At 62.3% G+C, this 18337-nt stretch overlaps 3 protein-coding genes across 6 annotated transcripts; 1 reads left to right on the forward strand and 2 right to left on the reverse strand.

The window, feature by feature from the left end:
- Nucleotides 1–7780, forward strand: EXTL1 (exostosin like glycosyltransferase 1). 3 transcript variants are annotated; one of them, XM_065041824.1, is made up of 12 exons: nt 1–549; nt 705–1965; nt 4657–4750; nt 4834–4941; nt 5514–5633; nt 5704–5836; nt 5916–6034; nt 6349–6444; nt 6546–6632; nt 6982–7142; nt 7217–7388; nt 7470–7780. In XM_065041824.1, the coding sequence occupies exons 2-12, from the start codon at nt 1031–1033 to the stop codon at nt 7644–7646; spliced, it is 2202 nt and encodes a 733-aa protein (XP_064897896.1). In that variant the 5' UTR covers nt 1–549; nt 705–1030; the 3' UTR covers nt 7647–7780. The 3 variants fall into 3 exon arrangements, with proteins under 3 accessions (XP_064897896.1, XP_064897894.1, XP_064897895.1); XM_065041822.1 differs by having other exon boundaries at nt 7217–7780; XM_065041823.1 differs by lacking the exon at nt 1–549 and having other exon boundaries at nt 672–1965; nt 7217–7780.
- A 441-nt stretch (nt 7781–8221) lies between these two features.
- SLC30A2 (solute carrier family 30 member 2) lies at nt 8222–10574 on the reverse strand. The gene is made up of 8 exons (XM_065041882.1): nt 10416–10574; nt 10032–10231; nt 9706–9852; nt 9273–9426; nt 9030–9186; nt 8762–8867; nt 8537–8671; nt 8222–8444 (listed from the first exon to the last, which is right to left on the reverse strand). Exons 1-8 carry the CDS (start codon nt 10463–10465, stop codon nt 8299–8301), a joined length of 1095 nt encoding a protein of 364 aa, XP_064897954.1. The 5' UTR covers nt 10466–10574; the 3' UTR covers nt 8222–8298.
- Nucleotides 10575–11448: 874 nt separating this feature from the next.
- TRIM63 (tripartite motif containing 63) lies at nt 11449–14978 on the reverse strand. Of its 2 annotated transcripts, none has more exons than XM_065041885.1 (9): nt 14785–14978; nt 14438–14604; nt 13144–13309; nt 12791–12886; nt 12437–12670; nt 12307–12329; nt 12002–12126; nt 11815–11892; nt 11449–11707 (listed from the first exon to the last, which is right to left on the reverse strand). In XM_065041885.1, the coding sequence occupies exons 1-9, from the start codon at nt 14941–14943 to the stop codon at nt 11697–11699; spliced, it is 1059 nt and encodes a 352-aa protein (XP_064897957.1). In that variant the 5' UTR covers nt 14944–14978; the 3' UTR covers nt 11449–11696. The 2 variants fall into 2 exon arrangements, with proteins under 2 accessions (XP_064897957.1, XP_064897956.1); XM_065041884.1 differs by having other exon boundaries at nt 13144–13312; nt 14785–14977.
- Between the last annotated feature and the right edge of the window lie 3359 nt (nt 14979–18337).

Consider the following 18337-nt stretch of genomic DNA (forward strand, 5'->3'; position numbering starts at 1 on the left):
TGGGGGACACGGAGCGGGGGGGACACGGAGCGGGGGGACACGGGACACGGAGCGGGAGTGATGGACCACGGGGGGTGATGGACCACGGCGGGTGATGGACCACGCGGACCCGGCGGGCAGCGGGGCCGCGCACTGACCGGGGAAGAGACGGGCAGGCAAGGGGACGGGGGACAGCCAGCCGGGGGACAGACGCAGGGGGACAGCCCAAGGGGGACAGACAGACAGACAGACAGACAGCCTCGGGAGGGACAGCCAGTCTGACACGGGGGAAGCAGGACGGGCAGCCACGAGGGGTGCAGGCAGCCGAGGGCGACACGGGGACAGCCCGACGCAGGGACAGACGGACAAGGTGACAAGGGAGGACACATCTCCAGCTCCCCCAGCCAAACGCACCCCGCCGGGGGCACCCCCGGCACCGGCGCTGCTCGGCGGGGCGGCTGCTCCGCCGCCTTCCCCGCAGGGGATGCAGCCCGGAGCCGCGGGGACCCGCGGACCGAGACTTCGGGGCACAGCGACCCGAGACCCACCCGGGGCTACGTGTCCCCAAAGGTAACGGGGGGAGCGGGCGTGGGGGCGGGGAAGGAGGTTTAATTCCCAGGAGGGGTCTGGGAAGGAGGGTCCCACCGCAGGGACACGGGAGCCGCTTGCGGTGACACGGTTGGCGGCGGCAGGACGGCGACGGCGCGACCTCTCCCCTTCTCCAGGGATTTGAAACTGGGCCAAGCGGCGATGGAAATGTCATTGTCACGGCACGGGGGCCCAGCGGAGTGAAGGCTGAGCCGAGGGAAGGGAGCGGGACGGTGCCGCACCGAACTCTGCAGAGAGAGACGGCCCCAAAAAGCCAGAGCAGCCCTGGTCGGAAGGGGCGGCAGGGGAACTGTGGGGTTCATCTGCGCTCCCACGGGCTGCAAGGGCCACGAGACAATACCTGGGGACCAGGAGCCACCCGTGGGGTTTGGGACATTGGCTTTTTGACTGGACTCCAGCACCCATCCAAACCCGATGAGGAGCCAAGGCTGCACGTGAACCTATGCAGACCAGGAAGAAATACATTTTCCTGGCTTTCCTTGCCTCTTGGCTCCTGCTTTTCTTCTTCTTCGGAGACCAGCTGCACCGTTTCGCTTTCTTTTCCGGGAGGAAAGCTGAAGCCCGGGGGAACTGGCCCCACTGGACGGATCAATCCCTCCTCAAAAGCTTTGCAAACCCCGAGGAGCTCCAGAGTGATGGGGACCCCTCGCTGCCATCACCCCAGGAGCGGCGGGCGGCATGGCTGAATGTCTACAAGGACAGCAGATGCCGGATGGAAACCTGCTTCGACTTCTCCAGGTGCGAGAAGCACGGCTTCAAAGTCTTCACCTACCCCCGGGAGAGGGACCAGCCCCTCTCGGAGAGTTACAGCAAAATCCTCACGTCCATCGAGCGCTCGCGCTACTACACGCCGAACCCCGAGGAAGCCTGCCTCTTCATCCTCAGCATCGACACGCTGGACCGCGACCATCTCTCCAGTCAATATGTCCGGAATGTTGACGAGAAAATCCGCGCCTTCCCACTTTGGAACGGTGGCCGTAACCATCTCATCTTCAACCTGTACTCGGGCACTTGGCCCAATTACACCGAGGACCTGGGCTTTGACATCGGCCAAGCCATCCTGGCCAAAGCCAGCTTCTACACCCAGAACTTCAGGCCAGGCTTTGACATCTCCATCCCTCTCTTCTCCAAGGACCACCCGCAGCGTGGCGGGGAGAGGGGCTGGTTGTATCAGGACTCGGTCCCCCCAAAAAAGAAGTATTTATTGGTATTCAAAGGGAAGCGATACCTGACCGGCATCGGCTCCGGCACCAGGAACGCGCTGCACCACATCCACAACGGGAAGGACATCGTCTCGCTCACCACCTGCAAGCACGGCAAGGACTGGGAGAAGCACAAGGACACGCGCTGCGACAAGGACAATGTCAACTACGAAAAGTGAGTGGGAGATGGGGTGGGAAAGGGGATCTGGTGGCGGGGGACACCCCACAAACGTTCTGTCCCTCTGCGGGTGCAGCTGTGCCCGTCTGCAGTGGCTGGACCTCCAGATGTGGGGGAGAGGAAAGTTTTGGGCTCTCTTGAAATAGATGGGGGTTTCATTTCCATATCAGGGAGCGAGGCGCTGGTTGTTCAGGGCTTTCCTCTTCTGTATTAAAGTTGGAATAATCTGGCGAGATCGGCTCTTATCTGCAATCACCGCGGCCACCTCTAATGCGATTTCCCTTTTTCCTAACGTTGATGAATGATGCTTTTCTTCTCCCCCTCCTGCCCTCCCCTAACATTAACGTTGATCTTGGAGATGAGCCCAAAACGTCCCCCCCTCACTGGCTCCGCTAAAAATCCCACAAAATTGGCAGGTTCTTGGGTATCTCAGCGTGGACAGCTCTGAGCTCACCCACATTGTTGGAGCGGGGGGTCCCTCTGAGTCCCCCATCACAAACGGGATGTGATGGACCTTGGTGGAAAAATTGTGGGGACAAAGCTCTGTGGGTCGGGGGGCTCCGTGCTGCGGGGACCCACAACAGCTCCTCATGTCCCCGTCCTGCTGGTGACAGGCAGGTCCCTGTTCTGGGGACATTCCACAGCCACCCGGAGAGCAGATGGGGAGAGGCCGCGTTCGGCATCATCCTCAAAGCATCTTAGGAGGTTCTGGGAGGTAAAAGCGGAGCCGGGTGCTGCGGGCACCGGGGTTAACCAGGGTTTTGGGGCAGCTGAGGCACCGTGTGGCCCTGTCTGGTGGGTTCCAGCAGCCCAGCAGGGTCAGTGTCCCCCTTTTTGGGGACAGAGAATCGCAGGATGGTGCGAGACACTGCAGGCTGGCAGGATGTGGGGCCCAAGGTCAGCCCTGCTGTGCTGGGGGGCGGTGGGACGGGAAATTTCCCCCCCGCACAGCCCAGGTAATCCCGTAATGCTGTTTGCAAGTACAGGGGGATTTACACCTCGCCCGGGACGGCTTTAGGCAGCAGATCGACAGGGGACAAGTGGCACAGGACAGCTTGCGCGTGACCCCAAGCCTCCGCCGTCCTGCTTGTCCCCATGAGACACTTGGGCAAAAAGCCATCGGTGTCTCCACCGCGCCTGACCTGCCCTGGGAGATGTCCCCAAACCCGCAGCTGGGACGGTGGCAGAGCGACCACGGGGGCTCCGTCACCTTCCTCGCACCTGGGGAGGGCTGCTGAGAACAAACCGTTTCTGTGCCGGGATAAAGGGCGGATTGTCCCAGCGCTGCTGGGCTGCCGGCCCTGGGTTCAAAGCGGCCCATGCGGGTTGGGAAGGGCTCTCTGGAGCCGCCGGGTCCCCGGTGGCACCGTGCCCGGCAGAGCCGCGGAGGGGCCGGGCGCGGGGAGTGCAGCGGGCGCCCATCCCGGCTCCTCACAAAACAAGGAAGCCCTGACGGCGTGATTACCCGGAAACCGCAACGCGTCAGGAGCCAAATATTTCCATCAGGAGGTTTTGGCCCCGCAGCCCGGCCGGCGCCAGGCTCCCCATCGTGGGACGCTGCCCACCGCAGCAGTGCCCCCGGGACGCGTCCCACTGCCCACCCAGCCCCAGCACTGGGAATGGCCCCGCGGAGGTGCTGGGGGTCATGGCTGGGTTTTGGGGTCCCCAAGGAGTGGGTGGCAGCAGGGCTGCCCTGAGGACAGCGTCTGGCCCTAGGGATGTGGCTGTTGCTCTGCAGTTTCATGGAGGGGACTGTCCGAGCCGCACTTGCCCCTCCAACAGGTTGCTTGGGGTGTTAATGAGGCTGGGGCCACTAATGAGATTTTTGGCATCCATCAGAGACCCTGGGGTGGTTCATCCGGAGGTGGGTTTGATGGTAAAACTTCGTGCCTCAGCACTGGGGCCAACTTCCTACATCCCAGTGCGCCAGGATGCTCCGGCACCCATGGAGGGGACACGTCCTCAACCCCCAGGGTGGCACCAGCCCCACGTCCCCACTGTGGGGACACCCTTCCCCCTGGGGACCATTGCAAGCAGCTCTTTGGTCTCATGGCCAGCCTGATCAGACCATGCGCGTCCCCCCATCCCATCCAGGACCCGCTGCCCCGTCCCTCCCCCCCGGCAGGAACAGTCAGGGTCTGTCCTGACCTAATGTCAATATTGGATATTCCAGCGCGGTCGCAGGGCCCCGGCAGCGGACACGCCGCTCCCCACCGGCCGCACAGAAGGGGCTTTCATAGCCCCACGGTGTGAGCCCGGCTTGGGGGGGGCACGCTGCCTGCACCCCTGCGGGCAACCAGCCCTCTGCCCCCCCGAAACACTGCCAGGACAGGCAGGGCTGGTCCTGCCCGGCAAGTCTGGGCACGGCAGAGGAGTCGCCGCAGTTTCGGGCACAGGGTTTGCATGGGTTTCATGGCATGGGGGTGGAGGGAGATGGGTGATGCCTTCAAAGGGCACTGAGGTCCTATCCTGACCCCCCCCTTTAAGCGATGCTCAGGCACATCCCTCTGCCAGCCAGGGCATCTCTGCTCCACAGAGACAGGGCTATTCGGGGCCAAAATCAGCCCCTAATGCTGCCCGGGGCTGGTCCTGTGCCCCCCAGGAGGGATGCTCAGCCTTGCTGGGTTCTGGAGTGCTCACAGCTTGGTGGGGGCTGTACCTGACCCCCCACCCCCTCTCCTATCACAGGTTTGACTACCAGGAGCTGCTGCACAATTCCACCTTCTGCATCGTGCCCCGGGGCCGGCGCTTGGGCTCCTTCCGATTCCTGGAGGCTCTGCAGGTACAGGGCAGGTGGGGGGCACGGGGGACACCCCCACCCCGGGGTCTGGGGGCTCTGTCCCAGCCTGTGTGTGTCCCGTGCAGGCTGCCTGCATCCCGGTGCTGCTGAGCGATGGCTGGGAGCTGCCCTTCGCCGAGGCCATCGACTGGGGCAAAGCCGTCGTCGTGGGCAGTGAGAAGCTGCTGCTGCAGGTACCGCAGCCAAATCCTGCCCCACACCAGCAGCCCTCCCGTGGGGGGATACAGGGGAGTGAGGGTCCCATCCCAGCTGCAGCTCTGGAGCATCACAGCAAGTGATAGGACGAGAGGAAACGGCCTCAAGTTGCGCCAGGGGAGGTTGAGGTTGGATCTGGGAACAATTTCTCCCCCAAAGGGCTGTGGGGCATTGGAACAGGCTGCCCAGGGCAGTGCTGGAGTCACCAGCCCTGGAGGGTTGGACAGACGGAGATGAGGTTCTCAGGACATGGGGCAGGGACAGGGGTGGGTTATGGTTGGACTCGATGATCTTAAGGGTCTTTCCAACCAAAATGGTTCTATGATCATTCAGCTCAGGAGGTGTTGAGCATCTCTTAAACCCAAAGCCCTCAGAGTTCCTGGGCCAAATCCTGCTCCAGGGACAGGAGGCAGAGCCACAGCGGGTGGTGACACAGCACCCTTGGCCATGGGGTGTCCCTCAGGATGGCATAGAGGTGGCACAGCAGCCTTGCTGGGGTGTCAGGACAAGGTGACAAGGTGAGAAACCTTCTCGCTCCCCGCCACTGCAGATCCCCTCTGTCGTCCGCTGCATCCACCCGGAGCAGGTGCTGGCTTTCCAGCAGCAAACCCAGTTCCTGTGGGACGCCTACTTCTCCTCCGTCGACAAGATCGTGCACACCACGCTGGAGGTGAGCCCCCCTGAGCCCTGTCCCCGGCTCCCGGGTCACAACCAGGGTGCTGAGAGCATCTCTCTGGCAGATCATCAAGGACCGGCTGCTCCCACACCGCTCCCGCTCCCGGTTCCTCTGGAACGTGCTGCCCGGGGGGCTCCTGGCACTGCCTGAGTTCTCCACCCACCTCGGGGACTTTCCCTTCTACTACCTGCAGCGCGGTAGGACCCTGCCCGCCCAGCTGAGCACGGCAAGCCCGCTGCACACCACAACACCTTCCTCTCCTCTGCTTCTCATCAGGCTCCAGCCCCTCCGAGAAGTTCACAGCTTTCATCCGGGTCGTCTCGCTGTCCGGTTCCCTCTCCCAGCCGCTCCTCAGGCTCATCCAGGCCGTCTCGGGATCCCAGTTCTGTGCCCAGGTCGGGGGAGCTGAGCCCTGCGCTGCTCGGTGCATCTCCCAGGAGGCAGCAGGAGGGATGGGGCAGGATCCCGGGTGCTGGGAAGGGTGAGGGTGGGATGGAGTGGCTGATGGTGTCACCCTCGGGCGGGCAGAGCTGTCTCCCCAGCCCTCTGGGGACCACCGTTGGGTGTATCGTGATCCAGACTGGTGTGAGATGTTTTTGGGGTGAGCTGGGCTGGAGCAGGTCCTGCTGCAATGCTGGGGGGGCTGAGCTTTGACCACCCTGTGAACCCCGGCTGAACACCCCAGGACACGCTGGTCCTTGCCCTGCAGATCCTGGTGCTGTGGAGCTGTGAGAAGCCGCCGCCGCCGAGTGGGAAATGGCCCCAGACCTCGGTGCCTCTGAGCATCATCCAGGGCCAGGGGAAGGTGAGAGGAGCTGGGATGCAGGACACGGATCCAGGACATGGGCAGGGAGCTGGGACACCCACCCCATAGCACATCCCAACCTGTCTTTCTCCCCACCGTAGCTCAGCGACCGCTTCTTCCCCTACGCAGCCATCCGGACAGACGCTGTGCTGAGCCTGGATGAGCACACCAGCCTTTCCACCAGCGAGGTGAGGCCGTGGGCACCGCAGTCCCCAGCACATGGAGCTGGGCAAGGGGAGGCTGAGGTTGGATTTAGGAACAATTTCTTCCCCAAAGGGCTGTGGGGCATTGGAACAGGCTGCCCAGGGCAGTGCTGGAGTCACCATCCCTGGAGGGTTGGACAGACGGACATGAGGTTCTCAGGACATGGGGTAGTTCCAGGGGTGGGGGAACAGGTGGACTCGATCCTGAGGGGCTTTTCTAGCCAACATGGTTCTATGATTCTGCGGTTCTATGTCCCCTGTGCCCAGGGGCGATGGTGTCCCCCCTCTCACAGGTTCCCACAGCCTGGTGACACTGTCCCCCACCCTGTACCAGGTGGACTTTGCCTTCGTGGTGTGGCGCAGCTTCCCTGAGCGCATCGTGGGCTTCCCCGCACGGAGCCACTTCTGGGACCCCGAGCAGAGGCGCTGGGGCTACACGTCTAAATGGACCAACGAGCTCTCCATCGTCCTCACCGCCGCCGCCTTCTACCACAGGTACCGCCCGGGGAGGGGTGACCGGGGCGGGGGTCTCAGCCGCATCCTGTATCTCCATCCCACTCCCTCCCCAGGTATTATCACAGCCTCTTCACTGGGTACCTGCCAGCGGGGCTGCGGGAGCTGGTGGACAGCCTGGCCACCTGCGAGGACATCCTGATGAATGTCCTGGTGGCCGCTGTCACCAAGCTGCCGCCCATCAAGGTCACCCAGAGGAAGCAGCACAAGGAGAATGTGCCCCAGCAGGTAGGGTGCAAGGAGGGGAGTGCAGAGACCCCCCCGGCCGGGGAGCAGAGCCCATCACCCCAACACTCCCCTCCTGCCAAGGTCAAGGGCACGGCCGGTGGCCGGCGTTTCTCCCAGCGACAGGACTGTCTCAACCAGTTGGCGGACTGGTTCGGCTACATGCCCCTCGTGTCCTCCCAGCTGCGCCTCGACCCCGTCCTCTACAAGGACCAGGTCTCTGTCCTGCGCAAGAAATACCCGCGCTTGGAGAGACCCTGAGGACTGCGGGGAGGGGGTTGGGGCTGGTCCCCCGTTCCTGGTGCACGGAGCCCTCCCGGGGTGGGCAGGCGCTGCTGACGGGGTTTTACTCGTTATTGGGTTTTACTGGTGCAATAAAGGTGGGTGGAGAGGCAGAGTTTGGCTGGTGGCTGTGGGGAGCACCAGTTTGGGGCACTGGTGCTTCTGCCGTCATTGAGCACCCTGGGAACAGCCTGTGTGGCACCCGGCCACACACACAGCCCCCCCGGCCCCAGCGCGGCGGGGAGGGTGAGTCCTTTGGCTTCCCAAGGGCAAACAGAGGAATTGATAAGAGGCGAGCTGAGCGAGCGTGTCCTCCTCCCCCCAGCTGGGACGGGTCCCCTGCAGCCTCTTGCCTCCCAGCGCTCCCCAAAGTGGGGAAAAGGGTCATTTCAGCTGTTTTGTCCCCAGCTGAACAGAAACAGGGAATATTCAGGTCACTGCTGGCCTCCAGCAGCCACTCTCTGCGGCCGTGGGTCTGTCCTTGATGCCTTCGCTCCCAGCAGACACACGAGATAACGCCCCAGCGCTGCCAGACCCAACACCCCCATGCATGCAACCAGCCCTTTTCTCCTCTTTATTTTCCACGTATAAAAAGTTGCCAGGGCAGGATGTGGGGGGGGTGCCAGGGGGCTCAGTCGCGGGGGGGCTGGCACTCCCGGCAGTCCCGCATCTCCTCGGAGTAGCTCTCCACCTGGATGGTGGTGCTGTGGAAGCTGAACGTGCCCTGCAGCCGGGCGCTGGCCTCCTCCAGCACCTCCTGCGCGCTGGCACCCGCGTCTGCCGGGAGTAAAGCGGGACGGGGGGATGTTGGGGTGCAGGTGAACCCTAAACCCCCCCGCCCAGTTGCATCCCCAGGGAGCGATACTCACTGATGGCGATGTGCACCGAGAGCAGCGGCTGTGCCGCCGTCAGCGCCCAGATGTGCAGGCTGTGAACGGCCTCGACCCCCCGCACCCCCAGCAGCGTCTCCCGCACGGCGTTGAAGTCCATCCCTTTGGGGGTCCCTGGGGAGGAAGAGCTGAGGGTGCTGGAGGGACAGGGGCAGCACCCATGGGTGGCCTGTGGCCCAGACATCCTGCCCGCTGTGTCCCTACCCTCCATGAGGACGAGGAGGACATCGCGGAAGATGGTCAGTGTTGTCCACAGCACCAGCACCGAGAAGAGGAAGGTGCAGATGGGATCCACGAACTTGTACTCGGGCTGGAGGTGGTGGGAGAGCATGAGGTCCCTCCGGTGCTGTCACCCCACCCCAAATCCCCATCGGCACCAGCAGGGAGACACGGTCCCCTCCATCTTGCCCGTGGCTGAAGCCACAGTCCCCATGTCCACAGTATCGCACTTGCCCCCAGTAACCACTCAGACCTTAAAGAAGATGATGTAGGACGCGATGAGGACACCGATGCTCTGCAGCAGGTCCCCCACGACATGGATGAAGGCGGCGCGGACGCTGGTGTTGGGTTCCTCTCCGGCCACGCCGTGGCTGTGCCCGTGCCCCGTCTGGTGCAGAGCCAGCCCCATCCTGCGGGCAGGACAGTGCTGATGTCCCAGGGCCACCACGCACGAGGTGGGGGGACACCCAGGGAAGGGGGAACCGGCCGCACGTACACGATGTTGACGGCCACGGCGCAGGCGGAGGTGATGAGCATGACACGCCCCTCGATGTCGTAGTTGGCCGAGAGCAAGCGCTGGGCCGCCAAGTAGACCAGGATGCCCGTGACCACCCAGATGGAGAACACGGAGAGCAGGGCCCCCAGGATCTCTGCGGAGAGCCCCCCCGCCCCTGCATTACACCCTCCTGGCCTCCCTGGCAGCACCGGTGCTTGAGGTGGGCGCCCAGCACCCATCCCTGGGGTTGCTCCCTGCATGGGGACAGTGGTGCCTGCACCCTCCACTGCCCACACCTGTCGTGCTGGGGCTTTGCCGGGGCTCCCCGTGTCACCCGGGTCTCCTGGAGGCACCCGGTCCCCATGGGAAGGGCACCCTGAGGTGCTCCGAGTGCTCCCTGAGAGCAGCCCCCGGGGTGGTGTCACCCCTTTACCTGCCCGGTGCCAGCCGAAGTTCATGGTTTTGGTGGGGGGCCGTGAGGACACCCAGAGCGCAAAGAGGCTGATCATGATGCTGGCAAAGTCCGTCAGGAGGTGAGCGGCGTCCGTCAGGATGGCCAGGCTGTGCGCCAGGTACCCGCCTGTGGGAGGGGACAGCAGGGACAGCGGGGTGGCATTGGGGGGCCCCAGCCCAACCCAGGCACGGGCCAGGTCACCCTGGTGGGCACCCCAGTGGAAAGCAAAGGGGGACCCGGCCCGCACCCGGGGGGCCACCCCTTTGGGTGCCCTAATGGGGACCATCCCCACACCCCCCACTCACCCACAGCTTCTCCCACCATGAAGACGAGGCAGATGCCGGCAGCCAGGTAGAGCTTCCTGCGCGCCCGCCGCTGCCGGCCGGGGGTGCCCGTCGCCCCCCGCGAGTGGCAGTGCTGGCTGCGCCGTGTCCCCAGCTCCAGCACGGGTGCCGCTCCCTGCACTGAGTTGTGCCCGTTCTTTTGTGCAATCCCCAGGTATGACCTGCCGGGGACGGGGGTGGTCGGGGGCTGGAGCCGGTGGGGCTGGGAGGATTTTGGGGAGCAGGCTGGACCCTGAACACACCCCCAACCCCTTCCCCAGACAGATGCCTCCAGGGGGCCCCACCTGGGAGCCCCATGGGGAAGAGGGGACACCAGGTTCCCAGCCCCCCCGGGCACCCCCTTACCCGCCTGTGCCCTCGCTCAGCAGATGCTGTTTCTCCTCGCCGGCTGCCATCGTCCTCCCGGGAGGCGGGTGCCGGGACAGTGACCCGGTGCGGGTGACCTGGTGCGTGGCCGGTGGCGGTGGCAGCCGGTGGCCTCGGTCCGTGTGACGCTGGGGACTCGTGTGCAAAGCCTGGCCGGGGAGGGAGGGCCAGACCGGCTGCAAAGCGCCCATGGCCGCTGCCCTGCTCACCCGGCACTGGGGGTGCTGAGGGAGGGGGGTTTGCTCTGGGACCCCCCATGAGCACCCCCAGGAACCGTGCAGCAGGGCGTGGATGCAACCCCAGAGGTGGGGGGAGGACGGAGCACCCCCCGTCCCCCCTAAAAGCACCCATGACCCCACTCCCTCAGCACCCCCAGTTTACATCCAGCTGCCCACCAGCCATGTGATGGATCAGCCTGAGGCCAGACCCCCCCCAGCAGTGACTCCTGCTCATCACCCCGGGGGAGCAGTGCTAATTACCCAGGGGCTAATTGCAGTCACAGCACAGCCCAGTGCTCCACTGTGGGCGCTGCCTCAGTTTCCCCTTGGCCAGGCGCTGAGCCAGGCTTGTGTTTTTGCAGGAGAAAAGCATTTGTGCTCTGTTTTTGCATGCACGGTATATTTTGCATTCATGGTGTATTTTTGCAGTCGTGTGAGCTCAGCTGACAGCAAACCGGTAGCTCAATGCTGAGCCCGTCCCCATTTTGGGGACTAGCACAGCCCAGAGCATCCTCACACCCCCCGCCCCCCAGCACCCCCAAGCTGGGGTGACCACCGGCCCCCGGCCCCTCATTGCCACGAGACAAACCCCATCAGGTGCTGACCCGTCACATCTGTGGGCGAGCGGCCAGGCACGGGGTGCCAGCGCTGCCGAGGTGCTAATGAGACCAATAATTAAGTGTTGGAGCAGGAGGTGTCCCTCTGCCAGCCTGAGCTGGGACACCGGGGACGACACCGGCCCGGCAAACCCACCCGCATCCCAGAGCTGAAAATGAGAGGCGAGGGAACAAAAACCACCCAAAACAGCAGTTTTCTTTACAAAATACACAAAATTCAAACCCGTGAGAATTATATACAAAAGAAGGAAGATACAAAACGTGCGGAATTGTCCTGTTTGCACCCGTATAGAAAAGTGTCCTGTGCTGGAGCAGGGGCCGGCTCGCGAGGCCACCGGCCCCCATGGCGTGTCCCCCCCGTCCCGAGTCCCGTCGCCGGACATCCTGCGCCCGCGGCGTTTCTCCTGCGCCGGCAACGGCTGCGGCTACTGGGGACCTGCCGGGGGGAGAGGATTTGGGGTTATAGGGGATCCAAGTCCCCAGAGCTCCCCCATGAGTGCTCGAGTGTCCTGGGGAGGTGTGATCAGCTGTGCCACCCCTTACCCATCACTGTCCTCTCGGGCACCGCATCCTCCTCCACATCTTCTTCCTCCCCATCAAAGAACTCCTCGTCTTCCTCAGCTGCAAACAGGCGGCCAAACGTCACCACGGGGACACCAGCAAACGGCGGGTTTGCACGGGTGGCACCGTGTCGGTGGGAGTTGGGAAGGGGCATCGGGGGCTGAATTACCGGGGCTGAAGTCCACGGCGTGGATGGCCTCGGTGAGGTGGTCCAGGCTGACCGAGAAGGCGTCCATGCTCTCGTAGCCCTGCTCGATCTTCTCCAGCCGGCCGCCCTTGGAGGCCTCCACGATCCTGGGCAGGGAGAGCACGGCCATGTCCCCCCTGTCCCCTCACCGGGCTGGGGGACCATAGGAAGCCCAGGCGGGGGGTCGGGGCAGCCCCACGCTCACCCGAGCACCCCGTGGCCAAATCCTGCCCAGCTCTGTGGCAGCAATAGGGAATGGCCAAATTTTCCCCAATTTGGGCACTTACGTGTTAATGAGCTGCTTGGCGTTCTGCGGGGAGGAAGAGCAGAGGTGAGTGGAACCGTGTGTCAGCCAGGATGTCCCCAGGTTGGTAGCACCCCATGCAGGCACACACAGCGGGGATTTGGGGGTCTCACCATGAGGAAGGCAGCCCCCCCGGTCTCCTCCATGGCCTGGATGGCCGTCTCCACCAGCCGACTCGACTTCTCCAGCTGCTCCTTGTAGCGGCAGATGAGGCCCTGGATGAAGCCCGTCTTGTCGCCCTGCTCGCGGGTGATGCGCTCCAGCAGCTCCGACTTCTTCTCCTCCAGCACCTCCGCCAAAGCGTCAAAGCGAGCGCACAGCTCCTGCTTGGCCGCCTCGCTGTTCTCCTGCGGGGACAAGGGATGTCACCGGGGTGTCCCTCGGGCTCCCCAGCTCCCTCCCATCCATCCCAAAAGTTGAGGTTTCATCCCCGGGTTTTGGGGGGCTCCTTTTCACCCATTCCTCACCTCGGTTCTCCGGCACGAGTCCTCCAGCTGGGAGATGATGGTTTGGATGCGGTCGTTCCCCGCCACCAGCATGGAGATGCAATTGTTCAGCTCAGTCTGTGCAGGGGTGGATGGACAGAAACAGCTCGAACCCCAGCGGGAACGGGGACAGCGACATCTCCCATCTGCTCCCCCCACATCTCCCCCTGAGCCACATCCACTCTAAATATAGGCTGTCTCCTGGGCGAAGTCACCCGGGGGCTATTAATACCCCATGAGCAAATCCCAGTGCTATTTGTAGCCATCCCAGCTCAGCACATCGCCCCGGGACTGGCCATGTCCCCCCATGGCCCCCCTGTCCCCCCGCACGTCACCTTCTGGCCCTGGAAGACAGTTTGCAGGGGGGCCACCTCGCAGTCCTTGTGGGCACCGAAGACTTTGCACATGGAGCAGGTGGGGACCTCGCAGGTGACGCAGTAGATGTTGATCCGCTCGTCCTCGTGCTCCTTGCACATGGGGTGCTCCCCCTTCTTCAGTGGCCTGCTGGAGAGAGCGGCACGGCCATGGTGATGTCCCCGTCATGGTGACGTCCCCATTGAGGTGACATCCCCATGAGGGTGACATCCCTATTGCAGTGACACCCCTGCTGTGATGACATCCCCATTGGAGCATCATCCCCACGGTGATAATGTCCCCACTGCAGCATCATGCCCACTGCAGTGACACCCCCACTGATGCCACACAGCCACCCCAAAATTGTGTCTCCAGGAAAGGGGCCAGATCCTGGTACAACCCCATGCTTGTTCCTTTGGGAGCCACTGACCTCTGTTCCTCCATAAGCCCCAAGACCAGTAAGCCCCAGTTTAAACCAGTGTGGTGCTGGGCATGGCAGAAGTTGGCAATGGTGGGGGGGGGCCCAGGGTTGCGCTCTAGGGATGTTGCACAAGCTCCTAATTTTAGCCTTGGACTGCTGGGATTTATTGTCACCCAATGTGTGACCAGCGCACCCAGAAACCCCCAGGAGGGGTCCCAGCTGAATCATCCCCTCTCTGGCACGGGGGACATGGGGACAAGCCGACCCACTGAAGCAAACCTGATGCTGGCCCCTCACATTCCCCCCAGGGCTGTGGACACCTGCCACGTGCCATTGTCCCCGTCCCCATGGCTCTCAAACAATATTTACAGCAGTTCAAGGAATTTGGCTGGGGCCACCGCTCTGTTTCGAGAAGCTGTGACCCCATTGTCCCCCCCCCCCAGCTGCACGCTTTTCCTGAGTGGGCCCCCCACCCACAAACTGTCCGTCTGTCCCTTATCAGCCAGCAGGTCCCGCTGTCACCAGCACAGCCTGGATTTGTCCCCCACACCCCTTATCTCCCACCCAACGCTCCAGCTGCAGAGCACGGGGGTGGACAGGACCTGCCCTGCTGCCACCACCCCTCTGGGGACCTGCTGTCCCCCAAGCCACCCAGAGACCCAAACTGCTCTGGATTGGGGAGAAAGGAGGAAGATTTGGATCAGGGACCACTGAGCCAGCAGAAAATCCCCCCAATTTCTCTCCAGCTGCAAACTCCTCAGTGAGGGTGCTGGCGCAAGGGAGGTGGGCATGCCTGTGTCCCCAGGTCCCCGTGTCCCCACCAAGTCAAGGCACAAGCAATCAGCCCTGCTCACCTGGAGCACTCCTGCTTGTAGATGTCGATGATGTTCTCCACCAGCAGGTTCCTCTGCAGCCCGTAGACCCCGTGACGGTCCAGCAGCACCTCGTGACGACACGACGGGCACCGGAACCGGCCCCCCGAAATCACACTGCCCCGGCTCTGCCAGTACGGGTTGGCAGCCTAGGAGGTGGGGGAGATACAGATTATTGAGGTCCATGAGCATCCCAAAAGCACCACGAGCATCCCCATGGCACCATGAGCATCCCCACAGCACCATGAGCATCCCCATAGTACTATGACCATCCTGGTGACATCCAGCCCGAGCTGAGGGGGAAAACGGGCACAGGGACCCCCTTTCACCTGGAAGACATCGTTGGCACACTTGCGGCAGAGGTTGTGCTGGCAGGGTAGGATCACCACCGGCTTGCTGAACATCTCCAGGCAAATGGGGCAGATGAGCTGCTTCTCCAGGCTCTCCATGGGGCTGCCATCGCGCAGGATGCCGGCTTGGAAATCCATGTGCACGACGGTGCGCTTCGCTCACCCGCTCTCGACTGCCGTCCTCGCCCCTCGTCCCGCTATTTATAAGTCGCTCCCCAGTCACGAGGAGCCAAATCTTGACGCGGGGTCGGGTGTCCGGGGAAGCAGCAGCACCTGTCACACGGGACTGAGCCATCAGGATGCCACCGGCAGCGGTAAACAAGCGGGGACAGGCTGTCCGGGAGGCCCTGCCCGCCCGTGCCACGGCTGCCGGCACGCCGAAACCGGAGCTGGGGGGCACACAGGGCCGGGCTGCACCCCAGGGCCAAACGGCTGCAAAACCCCGGCAGGGAGAGTGGCCAGATCCTGGACCCCACAATGGCATCAGGGTGGGGGTGAGGAGTGACAAAAAACACCCCCGTGGTCAGTCAGACATTGCGATGGGGCCAGAACGGGGCAGAATCCTGGAATCACAGGATCGTTTCGGTTGGAAAAGAGTTTGAAGCTCATTGAGTCCAACCGTTAACCCAACACTGGCACTAACCCATGTCCCTGAGAACCTCATCTACATGAAATATTTAATCTCCTAATCCCACGTTTGAAGGCCGTATTCCTCAAAGCACAGCAGGCAGGTGAAAATACAACACATATAAAAAGATAATTTGGTAACTAGTAAATAATACAGGACTACTGTAGTGACCAAAGTGTTCTCCTGTACTATTTCAAGCTAGAATGCTGGCGCCTAGAGCAATTCCCACATTTTAGAGCTGGGCCAGCAGCAGCGGAGAGTGGCTTATAGGGAGCATCTCCCTTTGCACCCCAAAATGTGGCCACTGCTGGGGTGCAAACACACACCTAGGCAGTGGGTTCAGGGGCAGCACCGGGGAGACGCAGCCCCTATGCCTGGCACATGCACCAGGGACCCCCCTTCCCTCCCCAGGCAGGGGCTGGGGGGCTCTTCTGCACCTCCAGATGCAGGGGGGCTGCTCCCCATGCTGGTGCGCACAGCCGGCCCCTCCACTTGGTTGCAAAACCTGACCCAGAAACGGCCTCGGGAGGGGACATGACCACGTATGGCCCTTTGGGACCCCCCCACGAGGGAAAAGAGCCCTGGTGCGCAGTGCCCAGCTGGCGCGGGGATAAACAGGGTGTCGTGCCAAATGCCAGCGCCTGTCCACACGGAGACCTGTAAATATTGGCAGCTGCGCGAGGAGAGAGCGGTAATTATAGTGCCCTCGCCTATGGGTCGTGCTGGGATGGTGGGTGCTGCTGCACCCACAGTGACTGCAGGCGGGAGGGATGGGTGCAGAGGTGGCCAAATACAGGGGTATGCGGGTGCAGGGGTGCATGAGTGCACAAATACAGGGGTACATGGGTACAAGGGTGCATGAGTGCACAAATACAGGGGTACACGGGTGCAGGGGTGCATGAGTGCACAAATATGGGGTACATGGGTGCAGGGGTGCATGAGTGCACAAATAGAGGGGTACCTGGGTGCAAGGGTACATGAGTGCACAAATACGGGGTACACGGGTGCAGGGGTGCATGAGTGCACAAATACGGGGTACATGGGTGGAGGGGTACACGGGGCACAAGTAGACGCATACACAGGGTGCACAGGTACAAGGGTGCAGAGGTGCATGGGCACAGGGTGCGAGGGTGCATGAGTGCACAGGTGCATTGGTGCACAGGTGCGTGGGTACGGTGGTACATCTGTCCATGGGTACAGGGGTGCAGGGATGCATGGGGACATGGGATCTAAGGGTACGTGAGTTCAGAGGCCCCATCTTCGCTGCAGGCATCTTCCCCCAGGGCAGCCCCGCAGCTGTTTTGGGAGCTCCTTCCGGGCAGGCTCACATGCCAAGCAAGTGACTGCGCTGGGCCTGGCCAAGCACATCTTGCAAAACTGTCCCCGTTTCAGCACTTGGGGCTCTTCCAGGGAGGCGCTGCCGTGGAAGCGGGGCTGGCTGCGCGCTTGGGGGGACAGCGCAAGGGTCGGCCATTGATCAGAGCCAGGAGCGGGGCACCCAGATGTGCACCCACTCCCACACCCATGGGCTGGCCCTGCTGGGGGTTAACATTGATTAACTAATTGCTTCTGGACTCGATTAAGGGGATTGTGGGAACGGAGGGGTTATAATGCCCTAATCAGCTTTCAAAACCCACAAGGGGCTCGTTGGCCCCTAATTGGCTTGGGGTGGCTTAGGCAGGGCCCCCAGGCACTAATCACCACTGGGCTCCTTCCCAATTAACCAGAGAGCAGCGCAACAGCATGTTGTTCTGGTGGGAGTATATCTGAGCAGCTTCTGCTTGCTCTCTGAAGGGCTTCTCCCAAAATGACTGTGATGGCCAAAGGGCATCACTGCCTGGGTCGCGGTGAAAAGGATGCGGTGCCATGCTCCAGAGGACGTGGAACTCGCTCTGCGTGAGTTCTGGGCACTTAGCAGTATCAAGAGCCAGCATCCCAACGTCATTCACCTGGAGGAGTGCCTCTTGCAGAAAGATGGTATGGTGCAGAAGATGTCCCATGGCTCCAGTTCCTCCCTTTATTTACAGGTACGTGAAGCTGAGGTAACGGGGTGGAAGTAATTAATATGGATGTGCAGCTGGGAGGGAAGGAGGTGGGTAGCTAAGACCATTTTTATTTTTGAGGTGTTCTTAGTTATGGTTTACAGAATAGCTTCTGGAATGTTCCAGCGTTGGGTTCAGTGTAATGCTCGCTGTTAATTGAAGGGTGTCGGTAGGCTTAATGTTGCCGCACCGAGCCACGTGGGGGAAAATACAGCCCAGTTTTTGTTCATGAGTTTTAGTTCTGTGGGTTTTTCCCCCCTTCCCCAGAACTTTTGATCTTGAAGATGGTGAGTAGCCAGCCTAAGTGCGATCTAATACGAGAGGTTGGTCGTGGCAGTTATGGTGTGGTGTACGAAGCAGTCGTCAGGAAGACCTCTGCCCGGGTCGCGGTGAAAAGGACGCGGTGCCATGGGGACCATGGCGGGAGCCACGCACCCCCAGCTCCTGTGCATGAGGGACACCTGCAGCCTGAGCAGGAAAGGAGACAATGGCAGAGAGCAAGGCACAGAGAGGGGAAGCAGCTCTCCGCCAGGAGCTGTGTCACTGTCACACAAACCAGAGTGAAACCAACGGTGGGAAAGACTGTGTTGATTTTATTTCCAATGCCAAGCAACAAATTCATAAATAAACATAAGAACCCTGCCTCCCAAAAAAGAAGGGGACTGTTAGTGCAAAGGGGTGCAGGCACAGGGAGGACGGAGAGCAGCGCGGGATGCAGAAGGGGATGCACAGGCGGTTGGGTGGGGGGTCCCCAGCGCCTCCTGCGCAACCGGCCGCACCGGCCCCGCGCACCGCCGGGGGGACGCGGGAACGGCGCGTGCGCACCCCACTCCCTTTCGCCACCGACCAATCAGAGCGCGCA

The sequence above is a fragment of the Columba livia genome, chromosome 26, assembly GCF_036013475.1.
Source record: "Columba livia isolate bColLiv1 breed racing homer chromosome 26, bColLiv1.pat.W.v2, whole genome shotgun sequence".
Taxonomy (NCBI): Eukaryota; Metazoa; Chordata; class Aves; order Columbiformes; family Columbidae; genus Columba; species Columba livia.